At 42.8% G+C, this 24,178-nt stretch overlaps 1 protein-coding gene across 2 annotated transcripts in view; it reads left to right on the forward strand.

Moving 5' to 3' along the window:
• Positions 1-23,854, forward strand: part of P2RY1 (purinergic receptor P2Y1) — a 63,507-nt gene extending 39,653 nt beyond the window's left edge. The window contains exons 1-2 of one of the 2 annotated variants that reach the window (XM_033959694.1): positions 20,306-20,483; positions 20,839-23,854. In XM_033959694.1, the coding sequence (XP_033815585.1) occupies positions 20,900-21,985 (1,086 nt within the window). In that variant the 5' untranslated portion in view covers positions 20,306-20,483; positions 20,839-20,899 and the 3' untranslated portion in view covers positions 21,986-23,854. Of the gene's footprint in view, positions 1-20,305; positions 20,484-20,838 lie in introns of those variants that run through there. The other variant, XM_033959695.1, reaches the window with a different exon arrangement.
• The last annotated feature ends 324 nt before the right edge of the window (positions 23,855-24,178 follow it).

The following is a 24,178-nucleotide window of genomic DNA, read 5'->3' on the forward strand; positions in this document are numbered from 1 at the left end:
AATCATAACTGGAGGGGAGAGATGTATTAGGGATATGCATAACGTGACACACACACACCGGATCCTCCCCCGGATCCCGGACCCCGTTAAATATAGACAGCAGATATAAATTCTCAAAAATGACACATTTTGATCACTAAATTGAAAATAAAATCATTTTTCCTACCTTTGTTGTCTGGTGATTTCATATGTCTCTGGTTAAACTTTCTTCTTCTGACTGTGCATCCAATATTTATTTATTTCATTTCTTTCTTTCTGTCTTTTTCCATTTCCAGCGAATTCCACACTAACCACATTTCTTTTTCTCTAAACTAAGAAACACATGTTTTTGCTCTGGTTCTGTAAGTGACATTGTCCTAGGGGCAAAAAGCTTGAATCTTGTCACTCCGAGCAGGCTGTAGCAGGCAACCAGTTGACTGTGGGGCCAGGCTCTTCTGGATGCAGCCACTCCAGTGAAGACCCCAGCAACACCTGCAGCTCGTGCATGAATTTCACCAGTTTCACCGGCTCCTTGCTGTCTGGGTTGAACGCCTACAGTTCCTTCGGAGAAAACAACTGGCTCAGGGACACCTGCTTGTAGAACTCCGTCTCGGTGATGGTGGCGAGATCAACCCCAGGGAAGCCGCAGCAGAACGTGTGGGGCAACACCTTTCTCTCTCCCTGACCCCCCTCAAGCCACCACCACCGCTGATTTCTCCAAGCCACTGCCACCACCGCAGCAACAGGCCAGGTGCATGCAATGACTGCAAAAGCCTTCCCCCCCCCCCCCCCCCGACGTCAATTTGGGCCGGAACTTCCTCTCTAATGTCAGAATTGATGTCGGGGGAGGGGGGGAGAGGAGGGGAGAAAGCTTGTGCAGTTGTTGCACACATATGGTCTGTTGTTGCATCACATTGGGGAAGTAGATCGCCTGTCCCGTTGTCGCCACAGGTTGGGTTGGGTTAATATATAACCCAAACTACTTCAGAACTTCCTTGTCTTTCTTTAAACTGCAAGCATAAAATTGTCTCAAAATCCTGCTGAACTGCATACCTAATGTGACCATACATCCCGTTTTGAATGAGACTGTTCCGGTTTTAGATCACCTGTCCCGTTGTCCCCACACACAGATTCGGGACACTGAAATGTCCCATTTTCAGAAAGAGTGTATATATAAATGTAATTTAAGAAAGGCACTATTTACATGTGGTGGATCACCATGTTTAGATATCAAGGAAACAACAAAAGCAAGGCCTACAGTAAAGTACGATTAAACAATGTTCCAAGATGGGCTTTATTATTGTTGAAACAAGACTCGACAGAGCCGTGTTTCAGCTAATCAGCCAACTGAAGTGCATTTCAAGTTCAAGTTTCTTTATTTTTGATATACTGTTTATCAAATAGGTATCAAAACTTTTTTTCTTGAATATTGGTGAATTCTGCATCATTGTGAAACTCACTTTTTTTTTCTCTTCTGCAGAAGGGTACATCACACAAGAATCTGGGTACCTTTCAAATTATCTATAAAGCAGAGCTGCAAATGTGTAAAAATTACACATAAACCAATAATGAAATGGTAGAAACACAAGGAGTAAATCTAAAGATAACATTCAGACATTACAGCTCTCTAGTAATTAACCATAATGAGTGAAAAATGCATGATTGCATAGTTCGTTAGGCTGAAAGAAGACCATAGAAACCACTGAGTGCAACCTTCTAATTGCCCATCTATTTTCTCCTCTAAGTTGCAATAATGCAAATGGTCTAATATATTTTGTGCTTTCAGTTTCCTCCTCTTTAGGCAAAGAAATATGATAAATGACAAATTATCTATAACAAATTTATCAACAATTAAGCTACAGATTGACCATTTAGGTGTATCAACAGACTGAAACAGATGGTCTTATTATTGTAAATATTTTAAACATAAGCTGTCTAATATTCAGCACTATTTAGCTGGACAGCAATGACCTCTGGCCAACTAAATAGTGTCAGGCCAGCTAACCGCTATTCAGCTGGAGATAGCCAGTTATCTCCCGCTGAATATCCCAGTCAGCAGCTAGCTTGGTGAACACCAATATTCATTGGCTGACTGGTTAGGTTTAGCGCCATATAGACCCGCCTACATAGCAGCCTCAACTAAGGAGTAGTGGGTTCAAACCGATGCTGCTCCTTGTGATCCTGGGCAAGTCACTTAATCCCCCCATTGCCCCAGGTACATTAGATTGTGAGCCCACCAGGACAGACAGGGAAAATGCTTGAGTACCTGAATAAATTAATGTAAACTGTTCTGAGCTCCCTTGGGAGAATGGCATAGAAAATTGAATAAATAAATAAATACATCTATAAAAATTGCTATTCACACATGGGGATTCTTCTAGAAAAAGGGCCTTAATATGTAATCAAGAACCTTTCTTGTAGTAACCATATGGGAACATACTGAAAATGCCCGAGTTAGCACATAGGGTTCTGCTTTTTGTCATTTGATGTGCAGTAAATGCAAAACTTTAGCTTACTTTACGAAAAGGGCCCCAAAGTTGCACTTGCCTAAGAGAATTCTTAAATTTATACCTCAGCTTTCTGTGGACTGTTTTACAAGGGCACATCAGTAGGGTTACAATATGGCTTCAGAAAAAAGAGGACGGATTGAGATATCCAGGTTTTACATCTAATGAAAACAATGGACGTAAGGAGGACGGATAGAGACATGTGGGCTTAACTTCCACTGAAAGCAGTGGAAGGAAAACCTGGATGTCTCAATCTGTCCTCTTTTTTTGGAGCCATATAGTAACCCTACACATAAGAACATAATAATTGCCGCTACTGGGCCAGACCAGTGGTCCATCGTACCCAGCAGTCCGCTCACGCAGCGGCCCTTAGGTCAAAGACCAGTGCCCTAACTGAGTCTAGCCTCACCTGTGTGCGTTCTGGTTTAGCAGGAAGTTGTCTAACTTTGTCTTGATTTCCCGGAGGGTGTTTTCCCCTATAACAGCCTCCGGAAGAACGTTCCAGTTTTCCACCACTCTCTGGGTGAAGAAGAACTTCCTTATGTTTGTACGGAATCTATCCCCTTTTAACTTTAGAGAGTGCCCTCTTTTTCTCTCTACCTTGCAGAGGGTGAACAACTTGTCTTTATCTATTAAGTCTATTTCCTTCATTATCTTGAATGTTTCGATCATGTCCTCTCTTAGTCTCCTCTTTTCAAGGGAGAAGAAGCCCAGTTTCTCTAATCTCTCACTGTATGGCAACTCCTCCAGCCCCTTAACCATTTTGGTCGCTCTTCTCTGGACCCTTTCGAGTAGTACTGTGTCTTTCAAGTACGGCAACCAGTGCTGGATGCAGTATTCCAAGTGGGGGCATAACATGGCCCAGTACAGCGGCATGATAACCTTCTCCAATATGTTTGTGATCCCCTTCTTAATCATTCCTAGCATTCTGTTTGTCCTTTTCGCCACTGCCGCTGTGCATTACACAGATGTTTTCATTGACTTGTCGACCAATGCGCCCAAGTCTCTTTCCTGGGGGGGTCTCTCCGAGTACGCACCGGACATCCTGTACTCGTGTATAAGATTTTTGTTACCGACATGCATCACCTTACACTTATCCATGTTAAACCTCTTTTGCCATGTCACGACCCATTTCTCGAGCGTGTTTATTTAATGTTGCAGGTTTTTGCAATCCTTCTGTGTCTTCACTACTCTGAATAACGTTGTATCATCTGCAAATTTAATCACCTCGCTCGTCGTACCAATTTCCAGGTCATTTATAAATATGTTGAAGAGCATGGGTCCAAGCACCGAACCCTGTGGCACCCCACTCGTGACGCTTTTCCAGTCCGAGTATTGTCCAGTTACCCCCACTCTCTGTTTCCTATCTGCCAGCCAGTTTTTAATCCATGTGAGTATTTCACCCTTGATTCCATAGCTCGCAATTTTCGAAGTAGTCGTTCATGCGGGACCTTGTCGAACACCTTCTGAAAATCCAGATATACAATGTCGACCGGGTCACCCTTGTCTATCTGCCTGTTTATTCCCTCAAAGAAGTACAGCAAGTTCATCAAGCAAGATCTTCCTTTGCTGAAGCCATGCTAGCTGGCCTTCATCAGATTGTGTCCATCAAGGTGATCAATGATGCGGTCCTTTATCAGCGCCTCTACCATCTTTCCCGGTACCGAGGTCAGACTCACCGGTCTGTAGTTTCCCGGATCTCCCCTCAAATCTTTCTTGAAGATCGGCTTAACATTCACCACTTTCCAGTCTTCTGGAATCCTTCCTAATTTGATCGACAGATTGGCTATTAGATAAAGCAGTTCAGCTATAGCCCCTTTCAGTTCCTTGATTATCCTCAGATGGATGCCATCTGGTCCAGGGGATTTATCGTTTTTAAGCCTATCAATCTGCCTGCATACCTCCTCTAGACTGACTGTCAACCCTATCAGTTTCCCGTCTTCGTTTCCTGCGTATAGCCTGCCGGCTTCCGGTATGTTGTATATATCCTCTTCGGTAAATACACACGCAAAAAATGTGCTCAGTTTGTCGGCGATGGCTTTGTTTTCCTTTAGCACTCCCTTTATTCCATGGTCATCCAAAAGCCCTACCGCTTCCTTCGTGGGTCGTTTCTCCTTAATATATCGAAAGAACGGCTTGAAGTTTTTTGCCTCCTTGGCTATTTTTTCCTAGTAATCTCTTTTGGCCCCTCTTACCGCCTTATGGCACCTGCTTTGATGTTTGTGCTTTTTCCAGCTTTTGTCCGTTTTTGACCTTTTCCATTCCTTAAACGAAGTCTTCTTGTTTCTGATCGCTTCTTTCACTGCTACAGAAGCATGTATGTTGTCTTTATAAAATTGATAAAACATAATTCCTTCCCTGACTAGGTGCTCTATTCAAAAATTAGTCACCCTCTTATACAAATAAACAGTAAACCTGTAAGAATAAAATAATGGCCATAAATCCTAAAGAGAAGCTAACTTAAAACACATAGTAAAAATCAGCGTTAGCTGGTCTGTTCTCCTCAGGCAGTTAATTCAATTTTTAAAAGCTGATTAGGGTAAGAGTTAATGAAAAAAGGTTAATAGAATGCAGTTTTTCAGCCTTGGGGACTTTTGCTTTTAGCTGCAATAAATTCTACATTCTAATCAGAGTTCCTCTGAAATCCTTGAGAAATTATTGGCAGGGAAACCATGAGTAACACATCAAAGATTGTTAACAGAAATAAAGACATATGTAGTTTCTTATATTATCCTCCTGAGCTACCATACACTGTTTGGCTATTCACAAGTCAAGGGAAACATTGGTCAATATTTAAAGTGATTTAACCAGCCTGAAAAGTCTCCTGGCTAGTTAAATTGCCTGTCCGGGGCTAACAGGTCATTTCCAGTAGCACTTAACCAGTTAGTGTGGCTGAAAATGTCTAGTTAGTTAGCACCTATATGATAACTGGATCTTTTGGGGGATGTTCTGGGGGTCGAGTCAGCAATTGGCTGGTTAACTGCTGATACTCACTTAACCAGCCAAGGGAGCTGCTTAAATAGGACCACCAGAGCTGGCGTTAGGGGTGTAAACTGGGCAGCTGCCCTGGGCCCCACAGCTCCAGGGGGCCCCCACGGGCCGAGATATCTTTCCCTTCTCTTTACCTGATTCCAAAGTCCCCCTCACCTGTAAAAATGCAAGGAGGTTGCCAGTGAAGCAGCGATTGTCCAGCACTGCTTACAGCCTCCTCAGCACTGTTCCTCTGCCACGGTCTGCCTCAGTGGAAACAGGAAGTTAGAAACATAGAAACATAATGACAGATAAAGGCCAAATGGCCCATCCAGTCTGCCCATCCACAACATCCACTATTTCCTCATCTCCCTAAGAAATCCCATGTACCTCTCCCATGCTTTCTTGAATTATAACACAGTCTTTGTCTCTAATACCTCTACTGGGAGACTATTCCACGCATCTAGCACCCTTTCTGCAAAAAAGTATTTCCTTAGATTACTCCTGAGCCTATCAATTTTTAACTTTATCCTATGCCCTCTCATTCCAGAGCTTCCTTTCAAATGAAAAAGACTCTTTTCATGCACATTTATGCCACATAGGTACTTAAATGTCTCTCAAGAATTATAAATACTAAATACAAAAATAATACCAAAATAATGTTACTAGCAAGTGGTGGAACACCCGCAGGAAATTAGCATTTGAAGAATACGGCTTAAGAATATCATTTATGAGACAGCAATCAATTCTGATTTCAAGCTGCTCTTATATTATCACAGGCAATAAAAAACTCCACCTAGAAAAATGCGATCTTAACTGGAGATAATCCCCACCACTGTGCACAGGGTATAAATCATCAAAAAAGTTTTTTTAATGTACTCATCTTAAAATGCTGCCATTTTCATTAGAACGGCATCACCTATTTTTCAAACAATTTACACCGGGACGCTCTCCACTACCCTTAAAGCCTTTATCTTCTGAGTCTTTCCATCCGAAACCAGCACTAAAAAACGCTATTGCGGTTTTGTAAAAGGGGAGGGGGTAAATTTTTTAAGTTTATTTTTTCACGCACATACATATTTCTGCCATAAACATATTTTATTTAATGCTGCTATTTACGGTTTTACATTGAAATATTAGACACTTATCTGTGCACTGACAGTCTCAATACATTAACTTGTAGTCAGGTTTCACTATCATTAGCATATTTGATTGTAGATAATGAATAATACATCCTATTCATGGCAGATCAACGGAGAGCAATCAAGTCTCAATATGCATAAATATGTTTTCTTTAATAATAATTATTTTTTTATTATCATTCCTTTACTTTTTTTTTTTCTTTAATCACCTTTTTTCTTTATTCACTAAAAAGCTTAAAAGAAAAATGATAATTTTTCTTTTAAGCTTTTTATTATCAAGGATATTGTAGTAAAGATAGGTGACAAAATTTCTGATTTTATTCTTTTACCCCTTTTTTCCTCCTTCCTTTTTCTTTCTTTCTTTTCTCTTCTCTTTTCTTTCTGATTCTTAATTTTTTCTAATTGGTATGACAAGTTTTTTTTGCCGGTAATAATTATCTATTTTTTTTGCCGGTAATAATTTTCTATTTCTTTTCTATGAATATTCTTTAGGTCTGTTTTTCGTATTTAATTCAGTATTTGTTTTAAATGCTTCTATTTAAAGTGACTAATAGGTCCTTTTACTAAGATGCGTTAACCGATTAGCACGGGCAAACGCGTCCATAGAATATAATGGATGCGTTAGCGTTTAGCACATGCTAAATTGATTAGCACACGCTAAATCAGTTTATGCATGCTAATCGGTTAGTAAAAGAGGAGGTAAATCTTTAATAAGATCATATTAGTTCTATGAGATGTGACATCATATAATTTGTGTATGTAAATTAGGGTCTTCTAAATTTAAAATTATTTACAAATACATTAATGAAAAATCATTGGTATATATAAATATACAACTATATAAATTTATATATAATTTTGAAATTAATTATTAATTTCAATATACATGCAATGAAATCTTGAAAGCAACATTTAATGTGGTAATTTTAAAGATTAAATGAGCATATTAGATCACTGAAGAATCTTATGCCCCCTTTTACGAAACTGCGATAGCAGTTTCTAGTGCAGGGAGCTGCGTTGAATGGCCCACGCTGCTCCCGACACTCATTGACTTCATATGAGCATCGGGAGCAACGCGGGCCATTCAGCGCAGCTCCCCATCCTAGAAACTGCTATCACACTTTCGTAAAAGAGGGGGTTAATCTGTGTTAACCATAATATTTAATTTTTGAGTGATTTGTAATGTTTGGTCATTATGATATAACTGTTGTTTCCAAAATTATGGGCTCCTTTTACTAAGCTGCGATAGCATTTTTAGCGTGCACAGAATTGTCATGCACGCTAAACCCACGCTACGTGGCTAGAACTAATGCCAGCTCAATGCTGGCGTTAGTGTCTAGCGCACGTGCTAAAACCGCTTTCACAGCTTAGTAAAAGGAGCCCCATGTGTTATTGGTAATGCTTAGCATAGTAGCATAGTAGATGATGGCAGCTTAGTAAAAGGAGCCCTAAGAGCTGACAGGTTATTTTTACCACTAACGCGTGCTATTTTAACTCAGGTTCCATTTTATGCAATGAGACCTAATTTCTAATCACTAAAAGTAAAATAACACATCTTAACATTGATAACGTCCCATTTTTATTGGTGTCAGTTATACAGATAGATTTGTAAAATGAAGGAACTACATGTGGTAGGAGTGTCACTTCCAGGTAGAAGCTACTAAATCCATGTCGTTTGTTTTTTCAAAATACATATTTGTAAAATGGTTGCTTCCTCTGAAATGCTGACAAATCTAGGGTTAGCAGACATTTGGATTTCCCCGGACATGTCCGGATGCCTTTTCAAAACCTGGCATTTTGTCCGGGTTTTGAAAAGCTTCCCCCGAAATTGTGTCGGGCAAGAGGGCGTCCGCGCAGTCACAGATGCCACCCGATGACGTCATGCATGCGCGCCAATGTGCGTGATGTCATCACATCCGCACATGAGCGGATGCCCTCGTGCCCAACCAGAGCAAGCAGCGGGGGCGGGGCTAGGGTGGGATTAGGGGCAGGACTGGGGCATAACGGGGCAGAGATAGGCGGGCCAAGAGGGGGCGGGTCTATCTGGGGTAAAATCTGGCAACCCTAGACAAATCCAACTGCACTACTGCAAATGTATTAGAAAAAAGCTCTACACCAGCAAATCCTAGTCTAAAAAACCATCAGAACTGAGCACAATGCACCCTGGATGTCTCAATTCTGATTCCCACGTTCTTTACAAGATGAGGCTCTTACTCTACTAAGTTCAGTTTGAATACCAAAGATTTTAGGTCAGCTTAGCACCAGTTGTAATCCTGTGTCTTGGCACCTGTCAAAAAGCAAGGGAGCCACCCTATCACAGTATTCTTCCTTCTATATACTCAAATGTAAAACACACTATTAGTCAAGAGTTAGCATATGTTGTCTTATGTGGTTCTTTATTATTTTTAGAGGTCCTTAGGGATATCAGATTGCCCTCCACCCAACATTCAGGGCGTTCAGAGGAGTTAATGCAAGGCTGAAAGCTAAGTACATTTAATCAAAAGACTAAAAAACAACTAAGTAAAAGATATAAATATATAATTGCATATGAATATTGAGCGGAGGTGCCACAGGGTAATATGAGGAAGTAACCCTCCTAAACTATGTTGTGTGGAGGGCAATCTGATATCCCTAAGGACCTCTAAAAATCATAAAGAACCACATAAGACAACATATGCTGACTCTTGACTAATAGTGTGTTTTACGCAAAAGCAAGGGAGGAATCAGGATCCGGCAGACAGTATTAACTAAAGTTCACTGACCTTGAATGGTTCTTGCTCCCGGATGATAGATATCTGTTGTGATCATTGTTCATTTTCTGGCAGAAATTGATGAATAACCTAAACATACAATATTACTGTTGGTTTCAATCGCTCATCATTCTCTGGAGGTTCTGGAGATCAATAGCACAATCTCATAGATTTGCTGAAATTCTGCCAGTTCTTTTGAGAACTAAAAGGGCAATTTTGATAACTGGGTGTCCACATTTCTGTGCCCCTAGTGCACAGAAATATACAGAATAACACTAATACGTAGAGTTACCAAATTTTGTTAGCTGAAATCCCGACGCATGGTCGCGCCCTGTTTCCGTCTTCAACCCTGCCTCGTTCCGCCCCCCCAGCCACGCCCCCACACAAACCTCCGAGGCGTCGAGGCAGCATGTGGAGGACTTCTACGCATACGCAGATATCGACGCAATGATGTCACATGCATGTGCGCGTGCATATGACGTCATCGCACCAACGTCCGCACATGCGCAGAGGTGCTGCCCCGACATCGGGGACTTCCATAATCCAGACAAACTGCCAGGTTTTGAAAGTCCCTCCGGGCACCCAGACATGTCCTCTAAAAAGAGGACAAGTTCGAGTTTTCCCGGACGTCTGGCAACCCTACTTATACGTGTAGCTGTAAACTTACCAATGCATAAAGCCTACAGGGTGCTTAAGTGCCATTCTGTAAGGGTGTAGGTAAGTGACATAGGCCTGGATTCTGTATATGGTGCCTTTTCCGGTGGCTGCTTTAAAAACGAATGCCAGTCGTGTGTCAATCACGCAACGGCACCATTTACAAAAGCGCACTACATGGATGATAGGGCAGGAAACGTAGGCCAGGGTTCAAAAGCCTACATTTTCAGAGCCTATCTTCCACGAGAATGAACATAAGAATAGCCTTACTGGGTCAGAACAATGGTCCATCAAACCCAGTAGCCCGTTCTCATGGTGTCCAATCCAGGTCCCTAGTACCTGGCCAAACACCACTTCCAGCTTTAACTACACCTACAGTGGCGTTAGGTGTCGTAAAGCTATGGATGGGAATTTGGCATCCTTTCTGGAGATGTCCTTAGGCGCCTCTATTTTTAAAAATTGTGGCTTGTTTTTTTAATCAGTGCAACCAATTAGTGCACTTATTAAGCCACTTAAAACCAATTAAGTTAGGTAGTGATAGGGCGCTTACCACTGCCTAACTTATGGTGCACTATTGAAAATTTGGGCCATAGTGTATAAATGCAAGGGGGTGTATATGTGGGAGGACCATGAATGGGACATGGGTGGGTCTCCTAATTTACAGAATTCTCTTAGTTGCACTTGTCCTTGTTGCATTTACATAACCACAGTTGCATCAGGTCTATGGCTGTCGGTATATAAAATAACATGCTAGACTATGATGATAAATATAATAAAAGGCTAGACTATGAATCTGATCAGCAATTCCCCAACATGTTAAATGTGGTTCCTGTCAATGGTGCGATTCAACAATAGAAGGAATGAATTGGAACGCCCCAGGCTCCAGCCATTCTATAAACTATGTAATAGTCTGCCCATGTGATAAGCTATATATAGTGAGATCTATGTGTACTATGGGGATCTTCCTGATCCTCCAAATCTGCGTGACACCTACCTCATCTTACATACCTCTTCCTCCTACCCTATGCCACCTCATCACACTACTGTCTTTCTATCCCTCCCTAATTCTAATTGATGTTACCTCGCTGTCCTTATAGCACCTCTTGTTGTACACCGTCTTGAACTGAAAAGTTATGACGGGATATAAATAAACTATTATTATTATCTATGCGTACGATAAAAACTAGACTTACAGGACACAAATCTAGACTTAAAAATAATACTCCTACACTAGTTGGTCATTGGGAGCAAACAAAACATCAGCCAATGGAATTTAAATGGAGGGTTTTGGAGGAAGAGATTGTAGTCAAGTGGAAGGGTGGCAACACTGAGTCTGCTCAATTTTAAAGAGCAAAGATGGATTTTTGAGTTACAAACCCTAGAACCTAAAGGGCTCATAATCGAAAGAGAAAAACGTTGAAAAACCGGCCTAAGTCGGCACTTGGACGAACATTTCTCAAAAACGTCCAAGCGCCGAAAATAAAAATGGGTTTTGGACGTATTTCTAAAAGACCTAGGCCTTCATAGTGCTGCTCAACGTCCAAAGCTAAACGGGGCATTTCGGGAGGTGTGTCAAGGGCGGGAGTTGGGCGGGACGTGGACCGGCTTAGACTTAGTTGTACAGCATGTATAACCGAAAGTTTAACAACAGAGCCTAGACAGAACTTGGACGTTGTGACTTAGACCATGTAAGCACTGCAAACACATAACACAGACCCCCCACACTACCCCAGTGATCACCGACCCCCCCACCCCCATACAAATTTTAGTCAGAACTTTACAATTCAGCCTCCAGACCATCATCAACTGGCCACCTGGCATAGGAAAGCCTAGTCGTCCAGCCCAGAGGCAGCTTAAGTCATCTTGGGGGTGGGTTAGGGACCCATGGAGAGGAGGACCCATGCCCATAAGCCCCTGTAATCACTGCATTGATACTTAAACATGTGCACTCACCTATACACCCCAAAACCCTTTTTTATTGGCATATAAGTGGCTCCTGCAGCCATAAGGGCTATTGGGATGGTAGATAAGTGGGTCTAGGGATTCTGGAGGTGGTTTGGGGGACTCATCGTCACCTATAAGGGAGCTGTAGTGAGGAGAAGCCTTTTTGTGAAGTTCACAGCAGTGCCCTGTAAGGTACCCCACTATTTAGGTGGCATGTCTGGGTGTGCAGACCATCACTTTGCAGACCCCTCCCACATCCAACAAGGCTTATTCTAGGCGTTTTGGACTTGGACGGAAAGTTGGACAGAAATGTGGTATAAAGATGGACGATTTAGTGGCTTGGACGATCAGATCGGCAGGACGTATAATTAGACGATTTTCGAAAGGAAAAAAAAGTTGGACGTATCTTTCGAAAATGTGTCTTAGGCTCTTTTTAACTTTGGACGACTTACGAGATGGACGTAAACGGACTTAGATGTCCCTTTCGATTATGCCCCTCCACGGGTCTAAACGGCAAACTAGATTGTCAGTCTTTGATCTAAATCTAATGAATGAATCTTTCTGAGCATTAACAACTAGTGAGTCGTCCAATCAGTTTGCTCTGTGTCATTTATGATGTGGAGAGGGTGGACTGTTCCCCTCACTTGAGAGACGCTGAGGCGAACACGAATGCCTGCCACGTTAGAACTAAAGAACTAATAAGTAAGTTAATAAATAAGTTATATGATATGTAAGCATATCTTTTTATCAGTATGGAAGTATAAAGTTGGGTGAATGTTTGTTTTGTAGATTACCGCACCCTGAAGCAGTTTGTTGATACATGCAAACGAAACATGCATTTCGGTGGTGGTCTTTACTAAACAGTAACAGCTGGTATAAACTTGGCGATACGCCCTAGAAGAGTTACAAGATAAGTTTAAATGTAACGTATTATATATAACTTAAAATATTTAAAGAAGTAATTGGGAAATGAATGAAACTGAAAGGTCACTTAGATACACAAAGTCAGAGGCGTGAAGAAAGTACAAGAGTTTTATTCACAGCATGCCAGGACTCTAGTGCAGTTAATAGCCTGCCTACTAGAGTGTCAGAAACAGGAAATACACGGACTTTTATGCCCTTTTCGCAAACTAATATATGCAAAAACTACAATTTTCATTTGTTACTTCTAAACTTTCTACAATGATTATTGGTCCTAAGCCAGCACTTATGATAGGTTCAGGGATACAACTTATAGTCCTATAGGAAACTAGCTCATTTCTCTGCTTATCTAAATCTTACAGGTCTAAATGTTACATGTACAGAAGGGCAGGGCACATCATGGCTCAAACTCTTATCTATTCAGCTTACAATGTGGTAAGGCAGGGACATACATTTCAGGCAGATGCAGTCAATAGATTATACACTGTTTTCAGCTATGTAGGCCAGAGCAATATTTTAAACAACAGTTAACTATTTCATGACCCTACAAAACTACTGGTTAAAATAAATTATTCATAAATGCGCCAACTATAGCCTATGAAGAAGGGCAGCGGCTAACAAAATGCTATACTGTTTTGTGTTTGACACACAATAGAGTGCCGCTTCTGATGGCTCTGGTGGTTTACGAGAAAGAATTGAGTATTAAACAAGGAATGAGAAGTGTGTTATGTTTATTTATACATCAAGCCCAGTAGCTCATTCTCACGGTGGCCAATCCAGGTCCCTAGTACCTGGCCAAAATCCAAAGAGTAGCAACATTCCATCCAGAATCCTAAAGAATAGCAAGATTCTGGAATCCCAAAGAGTAACAAAAGATTCCAGAACCCCAAGGAGTAGCAACATTCCATCCAGAATCCTAAAGAATAGCAAGATTCTGGAATCCCAAAGAGTAACAAAAGATTCCGGAACCCCAAGGAGTAGCAACATTCCATCCAGAATCCTAAAGAATAGCAAGTTCTGGAATCCCAAAGAGTAATAAAAGATTCCGGAACCCCAAGGAGTAGCAACATTCCATCCAGAATCCTAAAGAATAGCAAGATTCTGGAATCCCAAAGAGTAACAAAAGATTCCGGAACCCCAAGGAGTAGCAACATTCCATCCAGAATCCTAAAGAATAGCAAGTTCTGGAATCCCAAAGAGTAATAAAAGATTCCGGAACCCCAAGGAGTAGCAACATTCCATCCAGAATCCTAAAGAATAGCAAGATTCTGGAATCCCAAAGAGTAACAAAAGATTCCGGAACCCCAAGGAGTAGCAACATTCCATCCAGAATCCTAAAGAATAGCAAGATTCTGGAATCCCAAAGAGTAACAAAAGATTCCGGAACCCCAAGGAGTAGCAACATTCCATCCAGAATCCTAAAGAATAGCAAGATTCTGGAATCCCAAAGAGTAACAAAAGATTCCGGAACCCCAAGGAGTAGCAACATTCCATGCTACCGATCCAGGGAAAGCAATGGCTTCCCCCATGTCTTTCTCAATAACAGACTATGGATTTTTTACTCCAGGAAATTGTCCAAACCTTTCATAAAACCGGCTACGCTCTCCGCTCTTACCACAACCTCTGGCAACGCATTCCAGAGCTTAACTATTCTCTGAGTGAAAAATGTTTTCCTCTTATTGGTTTTAAAATTATTTCCCTGTAACTTCATCGAGTGTCCCCTAGTCTTTGTAATTTTTGACAGAGTGAAAAATTGATCCACTTGTACCCATTCTACTCCACTCTATTTGTGCTCATTGTTTAAATCTAGCCCTTGTATGCATGATTCATTCAAGGGCTAGGTTCAGTTTCTTAAGAAATCACCCACCTATAATTTTGAACATAGTTCCTTATAAGTGTATTTACAGAAGTTTTTATCTCCTGTCATTAACTCTGTTAGCAGCTGTTGACACTTAAATCTGTCAGCTAGCTACTCCTTTAGAGAAAGCTAATCCTTAATAAAATAGGCATATTTTGCAGATTCTGAGCAAACAAGTCTTTCCAACTTTCTAGTCTCAACGAGCATCCCTCTGTTATAGAGTCTCTGTTGCAGCTCTGATATTATTTTTAATCATAATGTGAGTCTTCCTGCTTTCCTAACTTACAATATTCACTGGAATAATAACCTAATGCTTAGTGCAGCAGGCTGAGAACCATGGCAGCCTGATTCAGAGTCCACTTTAGTTCCTTGTTATCTTGGCCAAGTCCCTTAACCTCCCCATTGCCTCCAGTGCAAAATTGGGAGTCCTTTTACTGGGCACTGTTAAGTGGAGTGGAGCGGGTAAATGTGAGTTACTTGTTTACTCTTTCTAAAAATACTAAGACTAGGGGACATGTATTAAAGTAGTAGTAAAACAAACTGTAGAAAATATTTCTTCACTCAATGTGTAATTAAACTCTGAAATTTGTTGCCAGAGAATATAGTCAAAGCAGTTAGCTTAGCAGGGTTTAAAAATGGTTTGGGTAATTTTCTAAAACAAAAGTCCATAAGCCATTATTACAAAAAGCTCGGGTTATTTTGCTATGGCTTTTAGGCCCCAACATGACTTGGGCTTTAAGTTGTGAAATAATTGATTGTGTCATTAAATGCCAATTAAAAAAAAAAATCTGGAACTGGCAGCTAACACCTGGGTGCCTAGCAGCACTTGGCCACAGGTATATCACAGATGACATATACTGGACCCGTACATTGTGAACTGTGCCCCGAAATGGAATCACAAAATCCTCCCCAAAACCCCAGTCTAACATGGATGCTGCCTTGGCATCGCCATACTGCCACAGCCACAGCCTAAGGACATCCACCCAAATAGGAGTGGGCTCCCTGGCCCCCACTGTTTGCCACTCCAGAGGTCCCCCTGGTTCCTTCTTCAGCCACTGGAGAGCCGAGTGATTCTGCCCACATTGGGAATAGGCTTGATGAATCTTGCAATCTGGGAAGGGACAGAACAACTTGTTAAACTTCCAGTAAATGTCCTGGTTTGCCCATGCGCCCTGTGCGCTCGTAACAAGCAAGGGCCGAAAGGAGCAGACCTCCCCCCCATCCCCCCTTAGCCTGGGTTTGTCTGTTGTACAGCCTAGCCTGTAGAAATGCCCCCTGCCTTAGAGGTCATATAATTTAGTCACAGGTCAATATCCTGTGTGCTTCACGACATATGTATGTTCTCCTTCATTTTGTCCCGAAACACCTCATCATAGTTGAGCCAAGACCAACCACGAGACATTGGTACGTGTTGAGCATGGAATATGCATACATCAAGAGCAATCCATAATTCTGCGGATGCACCTGCCCCCACACAGTGGCAAGCCACATGAAAGACCTCATCCAATTCACAATATTCTGCAACACCGGTGCGGACTTCATTGGAACCACCTCCTTCTTAGCCTTCTTCTTCCCATTCCAGCAACTGAAAAATATCAAGACAGACCCGCTTCCAAACCTTGCACCTCAGAGACTTGGGAATCTTTTTCCACAGCTGTCAGTGTCAACAAAGCAGGTGCTCCCCTAGCCTGTTCACCCTGTGCCTGCGCACTACCCAGCACCATTGAAGGCCCAACCCTCAAAGATCGCAAGGAAGAAGAAGTAGTGTATGGAGAAGAAGTGGAAGAAGATGAAGAAGATGACGAACCATGCCCCCTCCGCTTGTGCTTCCCTTTCTCCTTCTTTCTAGCCCTCTTTGCCCTTGAAGAAGCACCTGGTGCCATGTTACCCGTATCCGGCGCTCCACATACACCAGCTCTCCTCTAACAGATCCTCCAGTGACACCATCACCAGCTGCCACCATGTCCGACATCCTCTCACTTCCAGCAGCCTCAATGCCAGCATGCCAACACACCAGGAAGGACTTATCTGCAGCACCTCCATCCAGGACATGGGAACGCTCCACTGTAACTCCTGAGCCCTGTGGAGAAAAATCCAGAAAAAGAGCAGCAACTGACACATCAGTTGCTTCCTGGGGCTGCCCCCACCCCACTGCTCTCTTGCCATCTAAGCACTAAGCTCCCCCTCCCAGATGGGAAGGGGTCCAACATAGGGGTGAGGGAAACTAGAAGGCCAAGGAAATGGCCCCCATAAGGGCCCCCACTGCCCAGGAAACCAGGAGGGCAAAAAAACCAGAGGGACCCATGGGCTGCCCCTGCCCTGCATATGATCTAGCTACCCTCCTGAGCCAACCCACCTGAAACCTCCAGAATCCTTGCCCCAGAATAGGCCCCGCTGACAGCCATGTGGGTAGCTGAGCCAGTAGCAGACCCAGCCTCCCCAGTGCCGATCAGAACCCCAGTGCCTGCATACCCTGGGAAGGCCCCCCCAAAGACCACCGCCCCAGTGCGGGATCACGGACCATCCGCCTTGCCCTTCCCACGTTGTGCTGCACCACCCTTCCAGCCCCCTGACACCAGTGCTTTCTATCGCCAGTACAAAAAAGGCCACCGACTTCAAGCAGTGTGATGGCAATTGCCGATCCTCTCAAGGACCCGAACCCACCTGGTCCAATATGCCATCTTTCTCGAAGGAGTCACAAGCTTGGAATGAAATCTCCGCTGGCATCTCCTCCGATGAAACACCTGCTGGGAACCTTCCCGATGCTATGCCACCACCACCAAGCCACCAACCCTCAGGTGAAATACCTCCAAAAGCCGCCTCCGAGGACCAGGTAAGCCTCCGAGGACCAGGTAAGTCCTCCGAGGTCGTGGCTTTTCTACCTCCCCCCTCCCCCAAATCCCTTGTGGCTACTCTCCCTCTGCCAATCACTTTGAATCCCCTTGACAGGAATTGTCGCTGTTCAATAACTTCTCCTGGGCCCTCCCAGTAAGGTCTAAATGGGTGACAATGTGGACCTTCCAGCCCCATGTTATGATCGCCTGTTCAGACCAGCTGTCGAGCTCATATTAATTTTCATGTACACATGATTATTTGCAAAAGCCGAAGCATGACTATATACACCTCTCCAATCCAGCCCTTGGAAATGCTTCCAATCAGTTTGATTCAAGTTGTACATGCATAATTTTACGCACACGTAGAACTCATAATTTTATAAGCGATTATTGCCATGCACAAAACACTGATTTATACACAGAAATGGATTTAACATTGCTCTCCCTCTGACTTCTGCAAATGGTATTATGTGTTTGTTAATGGCCGCCAAGTTGGGCAAATGGTTAAAAGCGCATGCCTCCAATGAGTTATTAGTTAATTAATGGGAGATTGATTTAATTAGTTAAAAGCAACTATCCTGTTGTCCAACTGGAAGTACTTATATGGCAGTCTAGAAATCCTTATCAGAACAGAGCTTTAAGATATATTAAATCTTTGAGGATTTTTTTTTTTCAGTGACAGCAGTTATCTAAAAAATAGGGGAGGGGGAGAACCAGCTCTCTCTATATAACATAGCAAAATTATGACATGGGGGCTCATAATAAAAAAAAGGTCTAAAACGTGGCCTAAATGGATACTTGGACGATCAAAAAGCCTGATCGTCCAAGTACCCATAATCAAAACTGGTTTTAGACGTATCCCCTGCCTCTAAATGTATAGAGCTAAAAGAGGCATTTTTAGAAGAGGGGAAAGGGCGGGAGGTGGGCTGACCTATACATAGGCGTACAGCAGGTATAACCAAAAGTTTAGGCAGGTTGCCTAGTCGGCACTTATACGTTTTGACTCAGACCAAATCAAAACAGGTATAAGTGCCAAAAAATGGGCCGCTGAGCTGATCGCGGCAGGAGATCTGGCTCATCTCACCTGCCGTGATAGCGATCGGCCACCTCTCCCCCCCAAACCGTTCCACATCGGGGTGAGGATTGCGATCTTCACTCCGAAGTGCTGCAGTTTTGGGGGCGTGGGGGGTAGCCGATCACCATCGCGGCAGGAGAGATGCCCAATCTCTCCTTCCGCGATCCCCCCCCCCCTGATCAGATCGGGCAGGAGAGAGCCCAATCCTTCCTGCCCCAGCGACCGAAGACACCCGTGACACAATCGGGGCAGGAGGGTGGGGTGAAGGTTCGCCGTGCAGGAGGGGTGGGGCTTCCTCCTGCCCATATCGGATTGGGAGGATGCAGGGCTGCTTCGGGGCAGGAGGGTTAGGGCTTCCTCCTGCCTGATCCAATCAGGGGTGGGGGGGGTGGATCGCGGCAGGAGAGATTGGCTATCTCTCCTGCCGTGATAGCGATCCGAAGTGCCGCGGTTGGTCGGGATCGTTATCGCAGCAGGGGAGATGAGCCATCTCTCCTGCCGCGAGCATTGCGGTAGGGAGTAGGCAGGTTGCCGGGGTCGCTGAGCTGATTGCGGCAGCCGTGATCAGCTCAGCAGCCCCTTTTTCGGCACTTATACCTGTTTTGGTCTAAGTCAAAACGTATAAGTGCTGACTAGGCAACCTGTCAATGTTTTTGTTATATCTGTTGTACGACTAAGTGTAGGTCGGCCCACCTCCCGCCCTTTCCTCTCCTCTAAAAACGCCTCTTTTCGCTCTATGCATTTAGAGGCAGGGGAAAGGCCTAAGCTGGTTTTAAACCAGCTAAAACCAGCTTTGGTTATGGGTACTTGGACAATCAGACTTTTTGATCGTCCAAGTACCCCATTTAGGCCACTTTGTAGACGTTGTTTTCTTTTTGATCATGATCCCCATGTATTGAATTTATTGGTCTCAGTAATGATTCTCACTCAGAACTAGACATACTGAAGTATGCATTCAAGAATCCAGCATTACAGTGTATTATTAATAAACAGGTCCTACTCCATAAATTAGGTCCTATAGTAATAATCAGATCTCGTTGCATAGATTGGGACTAATAGAGCATAATGATGTGCTAGACAGCAGTAGCATCTTTTAATCAATCAGAATCCCAGTATGATGTTCGTTTGTTCTCTTGATCTGCTTCTAATTGGGACTAAGCAAATATTTTCCTGAGAAAATTCTCGGAGTATTCACAGCTCAGGCAAGGTTTTTATGCACTGGCAGTGCGTTTGAGATCTTGCGAGCTGTTTGAGAATCGCAGTCTGTCTTTTCGTTTGTTCTCTGTAAGTAATCTGTGCTGTTCCCATGGCAGTTTCAAGCTCTCCGCTTCAGATCTGTATATATCCGCTCGAGGTAGGAACACACAACTTATGCATTACTCCCTGCTGGCCAAAAGTGTCTTTCCTTGTCCTAGGGTTGTCAGAAAGAATCTTGAGTAAAGCGGAGAGCAAGACAAGTGTGTGGCAAAAGCCATTCCAGCAGCCTGACTGGTCTCTTCCTTATCAGAGCATGTGTTGTTTTAGTGTGCTGAGTTGGAAAACCACGCCTGGCAGTCAGGACTTGGAAGGAGATTGAACTCTGCTCCCCAATCTCCCTCCCCACCCCTCCTCCCTCCTCCCCTCCCTCCACTCCCCTTTCCTGCCTGTCTCACTCTCGCTACAGAGGAGCGGAGAAGGCTCAGAGCTTGTCTCTGCAGTGTAGGAGAAGCGGCCGCTAAGACTCCGGCAGGACTAGAAGAGAGAGTGACATTTTCCCCCCCTTCGCTCTCTTTTGCCATTTTCCGGGAAGAGTGAGATGGCAGTGAAATGGGAGCCCAGTTTGCCGGGATCAGAGGGACAACGCCATGAGGTAGGCATGTGAAGAAAGTTAACCTGCTATATATACGCATATATATTTGAAAGAAAACCAAACCACTGCCTTTTCTTGAGGCCAAGAGCAGTCAGTGGGTGGAAGTTTTCCCTGAGCTTGCAAGTTTAACATTCCCTTTGCCCTCCTTTGCTAATTGCTCCTGTGCACGGCAACTATTCTCCAGATCGGGGTCAAGTTCACAGGATCTCGGCTCAGCACTGCCTGTTCTGGCTCCGATTTGGATAATTAGATCGCGAGCTCCAACGCAGAGCCGAGCAGGTACGAATGAATGTGCGATTGAAAAAGGGTAAGCATGCAACTAACTCCCGGCTCCCTCTTACCTTTTCTGTTTTAGATGATTTCCGCCGCAGAGGTCGCTTGCTTTGCCTTCACCCCTGTTTGACTTTGGGAAGATCATGACAGACGTCTTGTTACCAGATTTCCTGAATGCCACTGAAAGCACCCTCTCGGTCGGTGGCTTCCCCGTGAGCAATGCCACGAAATGTTCCCTGACAAAGACTGGCTTCCAGTTTTATTATCTCCCCGCCGTGTACATTTTAGTCTTCATCACGGGATTTATTGGCAATAGCGTGGCGATCTGGATGTTCATCTTCCACATGAAGCCATGGAGCAGCATCTCAGTTTACATGTTCAACCTGGCGTTAGCTGATTTCCTCTATGTTCTGTCCCTCCCTGCACTCATCTTTTATTACTTTAACAAAACAGACTGGATTTTTGGAGATGTGATGTGCAAACTGCAAAGGTTCATCTTCCACGTCAATCTGTATGGCAGCATTTTGTTTTTAACTTGCATCAGCGTGCACCGATACACGGGAGTGGTGCATCCTTTAAAATCCCTGGGGAGGTTGAAAAAAAAGAATTCAATTTATATTAGCGCCCTGGTCTGGTTCATTGTGATTGCTGGAATCTCTCCAATACTATTCTTTTCTAGTACCGGGATAAGAAAAAACAAAACCGTCACATGTTTTGACACCTCCTCCGATGATTACCTGAGAAGTTACTTCATTTACAGCATGTGTACCACAGTCTGTGGTTTCTGCATCCCCTTTATATTAATTCTTGGCTGTTATGGATTAATTGTCAAAGCTTTGATCTACAAAGACATGGACAATGCCCCTTTACGGAGAAAATCCATCTACCTGGTTATCATTGTGTTGACAGTCTTTGCAGTGTCCTATCTGCCATTCCATGTGATGAAAAACCTGAATCTGAGAGCCAGGCTGGATTTTCAGTCTCCGGAAATGTGTTCCTTCAATGACAGAGTTTACGCCACTTACCAGGTTACTAGAGGGCTAGCTAGTCTCAATAGCTGCGTGGATCCCATTCTCTATTTTCTGGCGGGAGATACCTTTCGAAGAAGACTTTCAAGGGCGACCAGAAAAGCTTCCAGGAGAAGTGAAGCCAATGTGCAGTCCAAAAGCGAAGAGATGACTCTTAACATTTTAACTGAGTACAAGCAGAATGGAGATACAAGTTTGTGAAAGCAATGGCATCCAGTGGAAACGACGTGTTAACAGAGCAGGATCCTAAGTGTCTGTAAACATTTGTACCAATTATCTTACGGGTATAGTAATAAAGTCCATTTATAAGAAGCTGCGGCAGAATAAACTGCTGACAATTAACCATTAGCTATGTGAAAGTTGCAAGTCCTTCAGATCTGCTGCTTATCTCCTCTGGTCCCAGACATCTTTCACTTGCTTCCTAAAAGGGTCCTAAAAGAAATCGCAAGGGACATATTTCCTGTACAAACTGATATCCGTTCTTGCTAGTGCACAATATAGGGGCTTTCTTTTTTATTTGCAAAGTTTCACATTGCAGAGTTTACTGTGAATAAATATTAATTACCACTAATATTACTGTGCAGACTCGCACAAAGAAGTGCAAGTTTGCTATTTGACAGTTGTTAAGTATTAACTAATAATAAAGGAAGTATTTTCATTTTTAGATAAATTTACATAAATTGGGGGGAAATATTTTTCCCCTTTGCTTTAGAGATTTTAACCTTAATCTCTAAATAAAAATTAATTATGGACATTGAATTTATTAAACTAGGAGTGGGACTGAGGGATTAAGCCCACCAAGTCACTTTGACACAAACTCCAGGGTGTCACTTTATACCAAGCGAACACCGGAGGTTCAGAATTATTAGCACAAGGACTTTCTGGGGAATAAACCTTTAAGAATGAAGTCTTTTGAGAACAAAACCTTTGACACAATATGAACACTACTTGGAAATGTAAGTAAAGCTTTAGGGTACTGTATTCAGTGTAACAAGACCTTGAATTTTTTATATACTCGTTTTATAATAAAAAAAAAATATATTTAAAAATCTTTTAAAAATAGTATAAGATATATAATTTAACAGCCTTCAAGTGGCTAGAGCAGCTCTCAGAAGCAGCATTTAAAAATGACAGCGGGGTTGACTATAAATGAAAATTAATCCGCTTTGTCATCTAACAATATTGCACTGGAGTTTAACTTTCATTAATATTGGGGTACTAAATCTTAGTCTCTATTTATTTTTTATTTATTTATTGGAGGACTAGGTGAAATGTAAGGTCCTGTTTTGCGGCATTGTGCTCCCTTTTCCTACACTTTGCCATATCCTGAGATAGGTAAAGTAGGAAACATTTTGACACAATATAATCCATTTCCTGTAACTTATAATACTTAAATGGTCTATTCCTTTTCAACCACTACTACTGAGATGGTGCAGTATGCATGGGAAATATACATCCAGCCAATGAACATTTGATATTTAGTCATCTTTGAGAATTTTCTGCCCAGTATCCGACCTTACGCTACCTTCTTGAAACATCTGAGGCGTGATGCGTTTTTACATCATGTCAAACCAGTATGAAGGGATATAATTTGTGGTTTACCTGTCAAACGTGAAGTGTGCTTGGAGTAGAGTTTGCGGTGCCTGTGTGAAAATGTTTATTTTTGTAATCTCTGTGGTTTAATATAGTTCAGCGGATTGTTTCTTATTTTGTGATGACAAAAGTGCCATTTAATTTGCCTCCAGAAACAGTGTTACTTCACAGTTCGGCTTGAAGCTTCTCAGGTCCTGTAGTTGATTCAAAGTAGTAGTTAGACCGACTAATTGTGCATAACCCTGACAAATGAAAAAAAAAAAGGACTGTGCGGTTTTTTTTTTTGTGTTGTTTTTTTTTTGTTGTTGTTGTTTTCTGTGGGGTACTGTGTTGTTTGCATGCAGTTTATGTGCACAGCATGGCAGTGGGCGCTGTAGCTGCTTTTCTGCGGCAAGAGGACTGCGGCGCAACCACAGAAGTTCTGGCATTGTACCTAGCAACTTAAAAAGTGAAAAAAAGAAAGAATAAAGTCATACAACTCAATTTGTTGGTTTCTATATTATTGCAGCATTAAGGAGAGCAGACCCAGGATAAAGAAGGTCCAGTCTGATTTTTTTTTTTTTACAATGATCTAATAGAAGGGCTGGCAACAGCTTAACGATTCAGAAAGCTTTCACCAAAGGCAAATTTCAGTACTTGGGGGATGAGGAAATCAATAGAATCATAATGCTTTTCTTATTCACCGTAATGCGTATTCAGGATTTGGTCACTCCTACAGACTTTAGGCATTCTCTCTATTGTGCACACCAGACTGGGAATGCAGGAGTCGTGTGTTGCTCTGCTTAAATGCCTCATTAAGAG

Source organism: Geotrypetes seraphini, chromosome 9 (genome assembly GCF_902459505.1).
Source record: "Geotrypetes seraphini chromosome 9, aGeoSer1.1, whole genome shotgun sequence".
Lineage (NCBI taxonomy): Eukaryota > Metazoa > Chordata > Amphibia > Gymnophiona > Dermophiidae > Geotrypetes > Geotrypetes seraphini.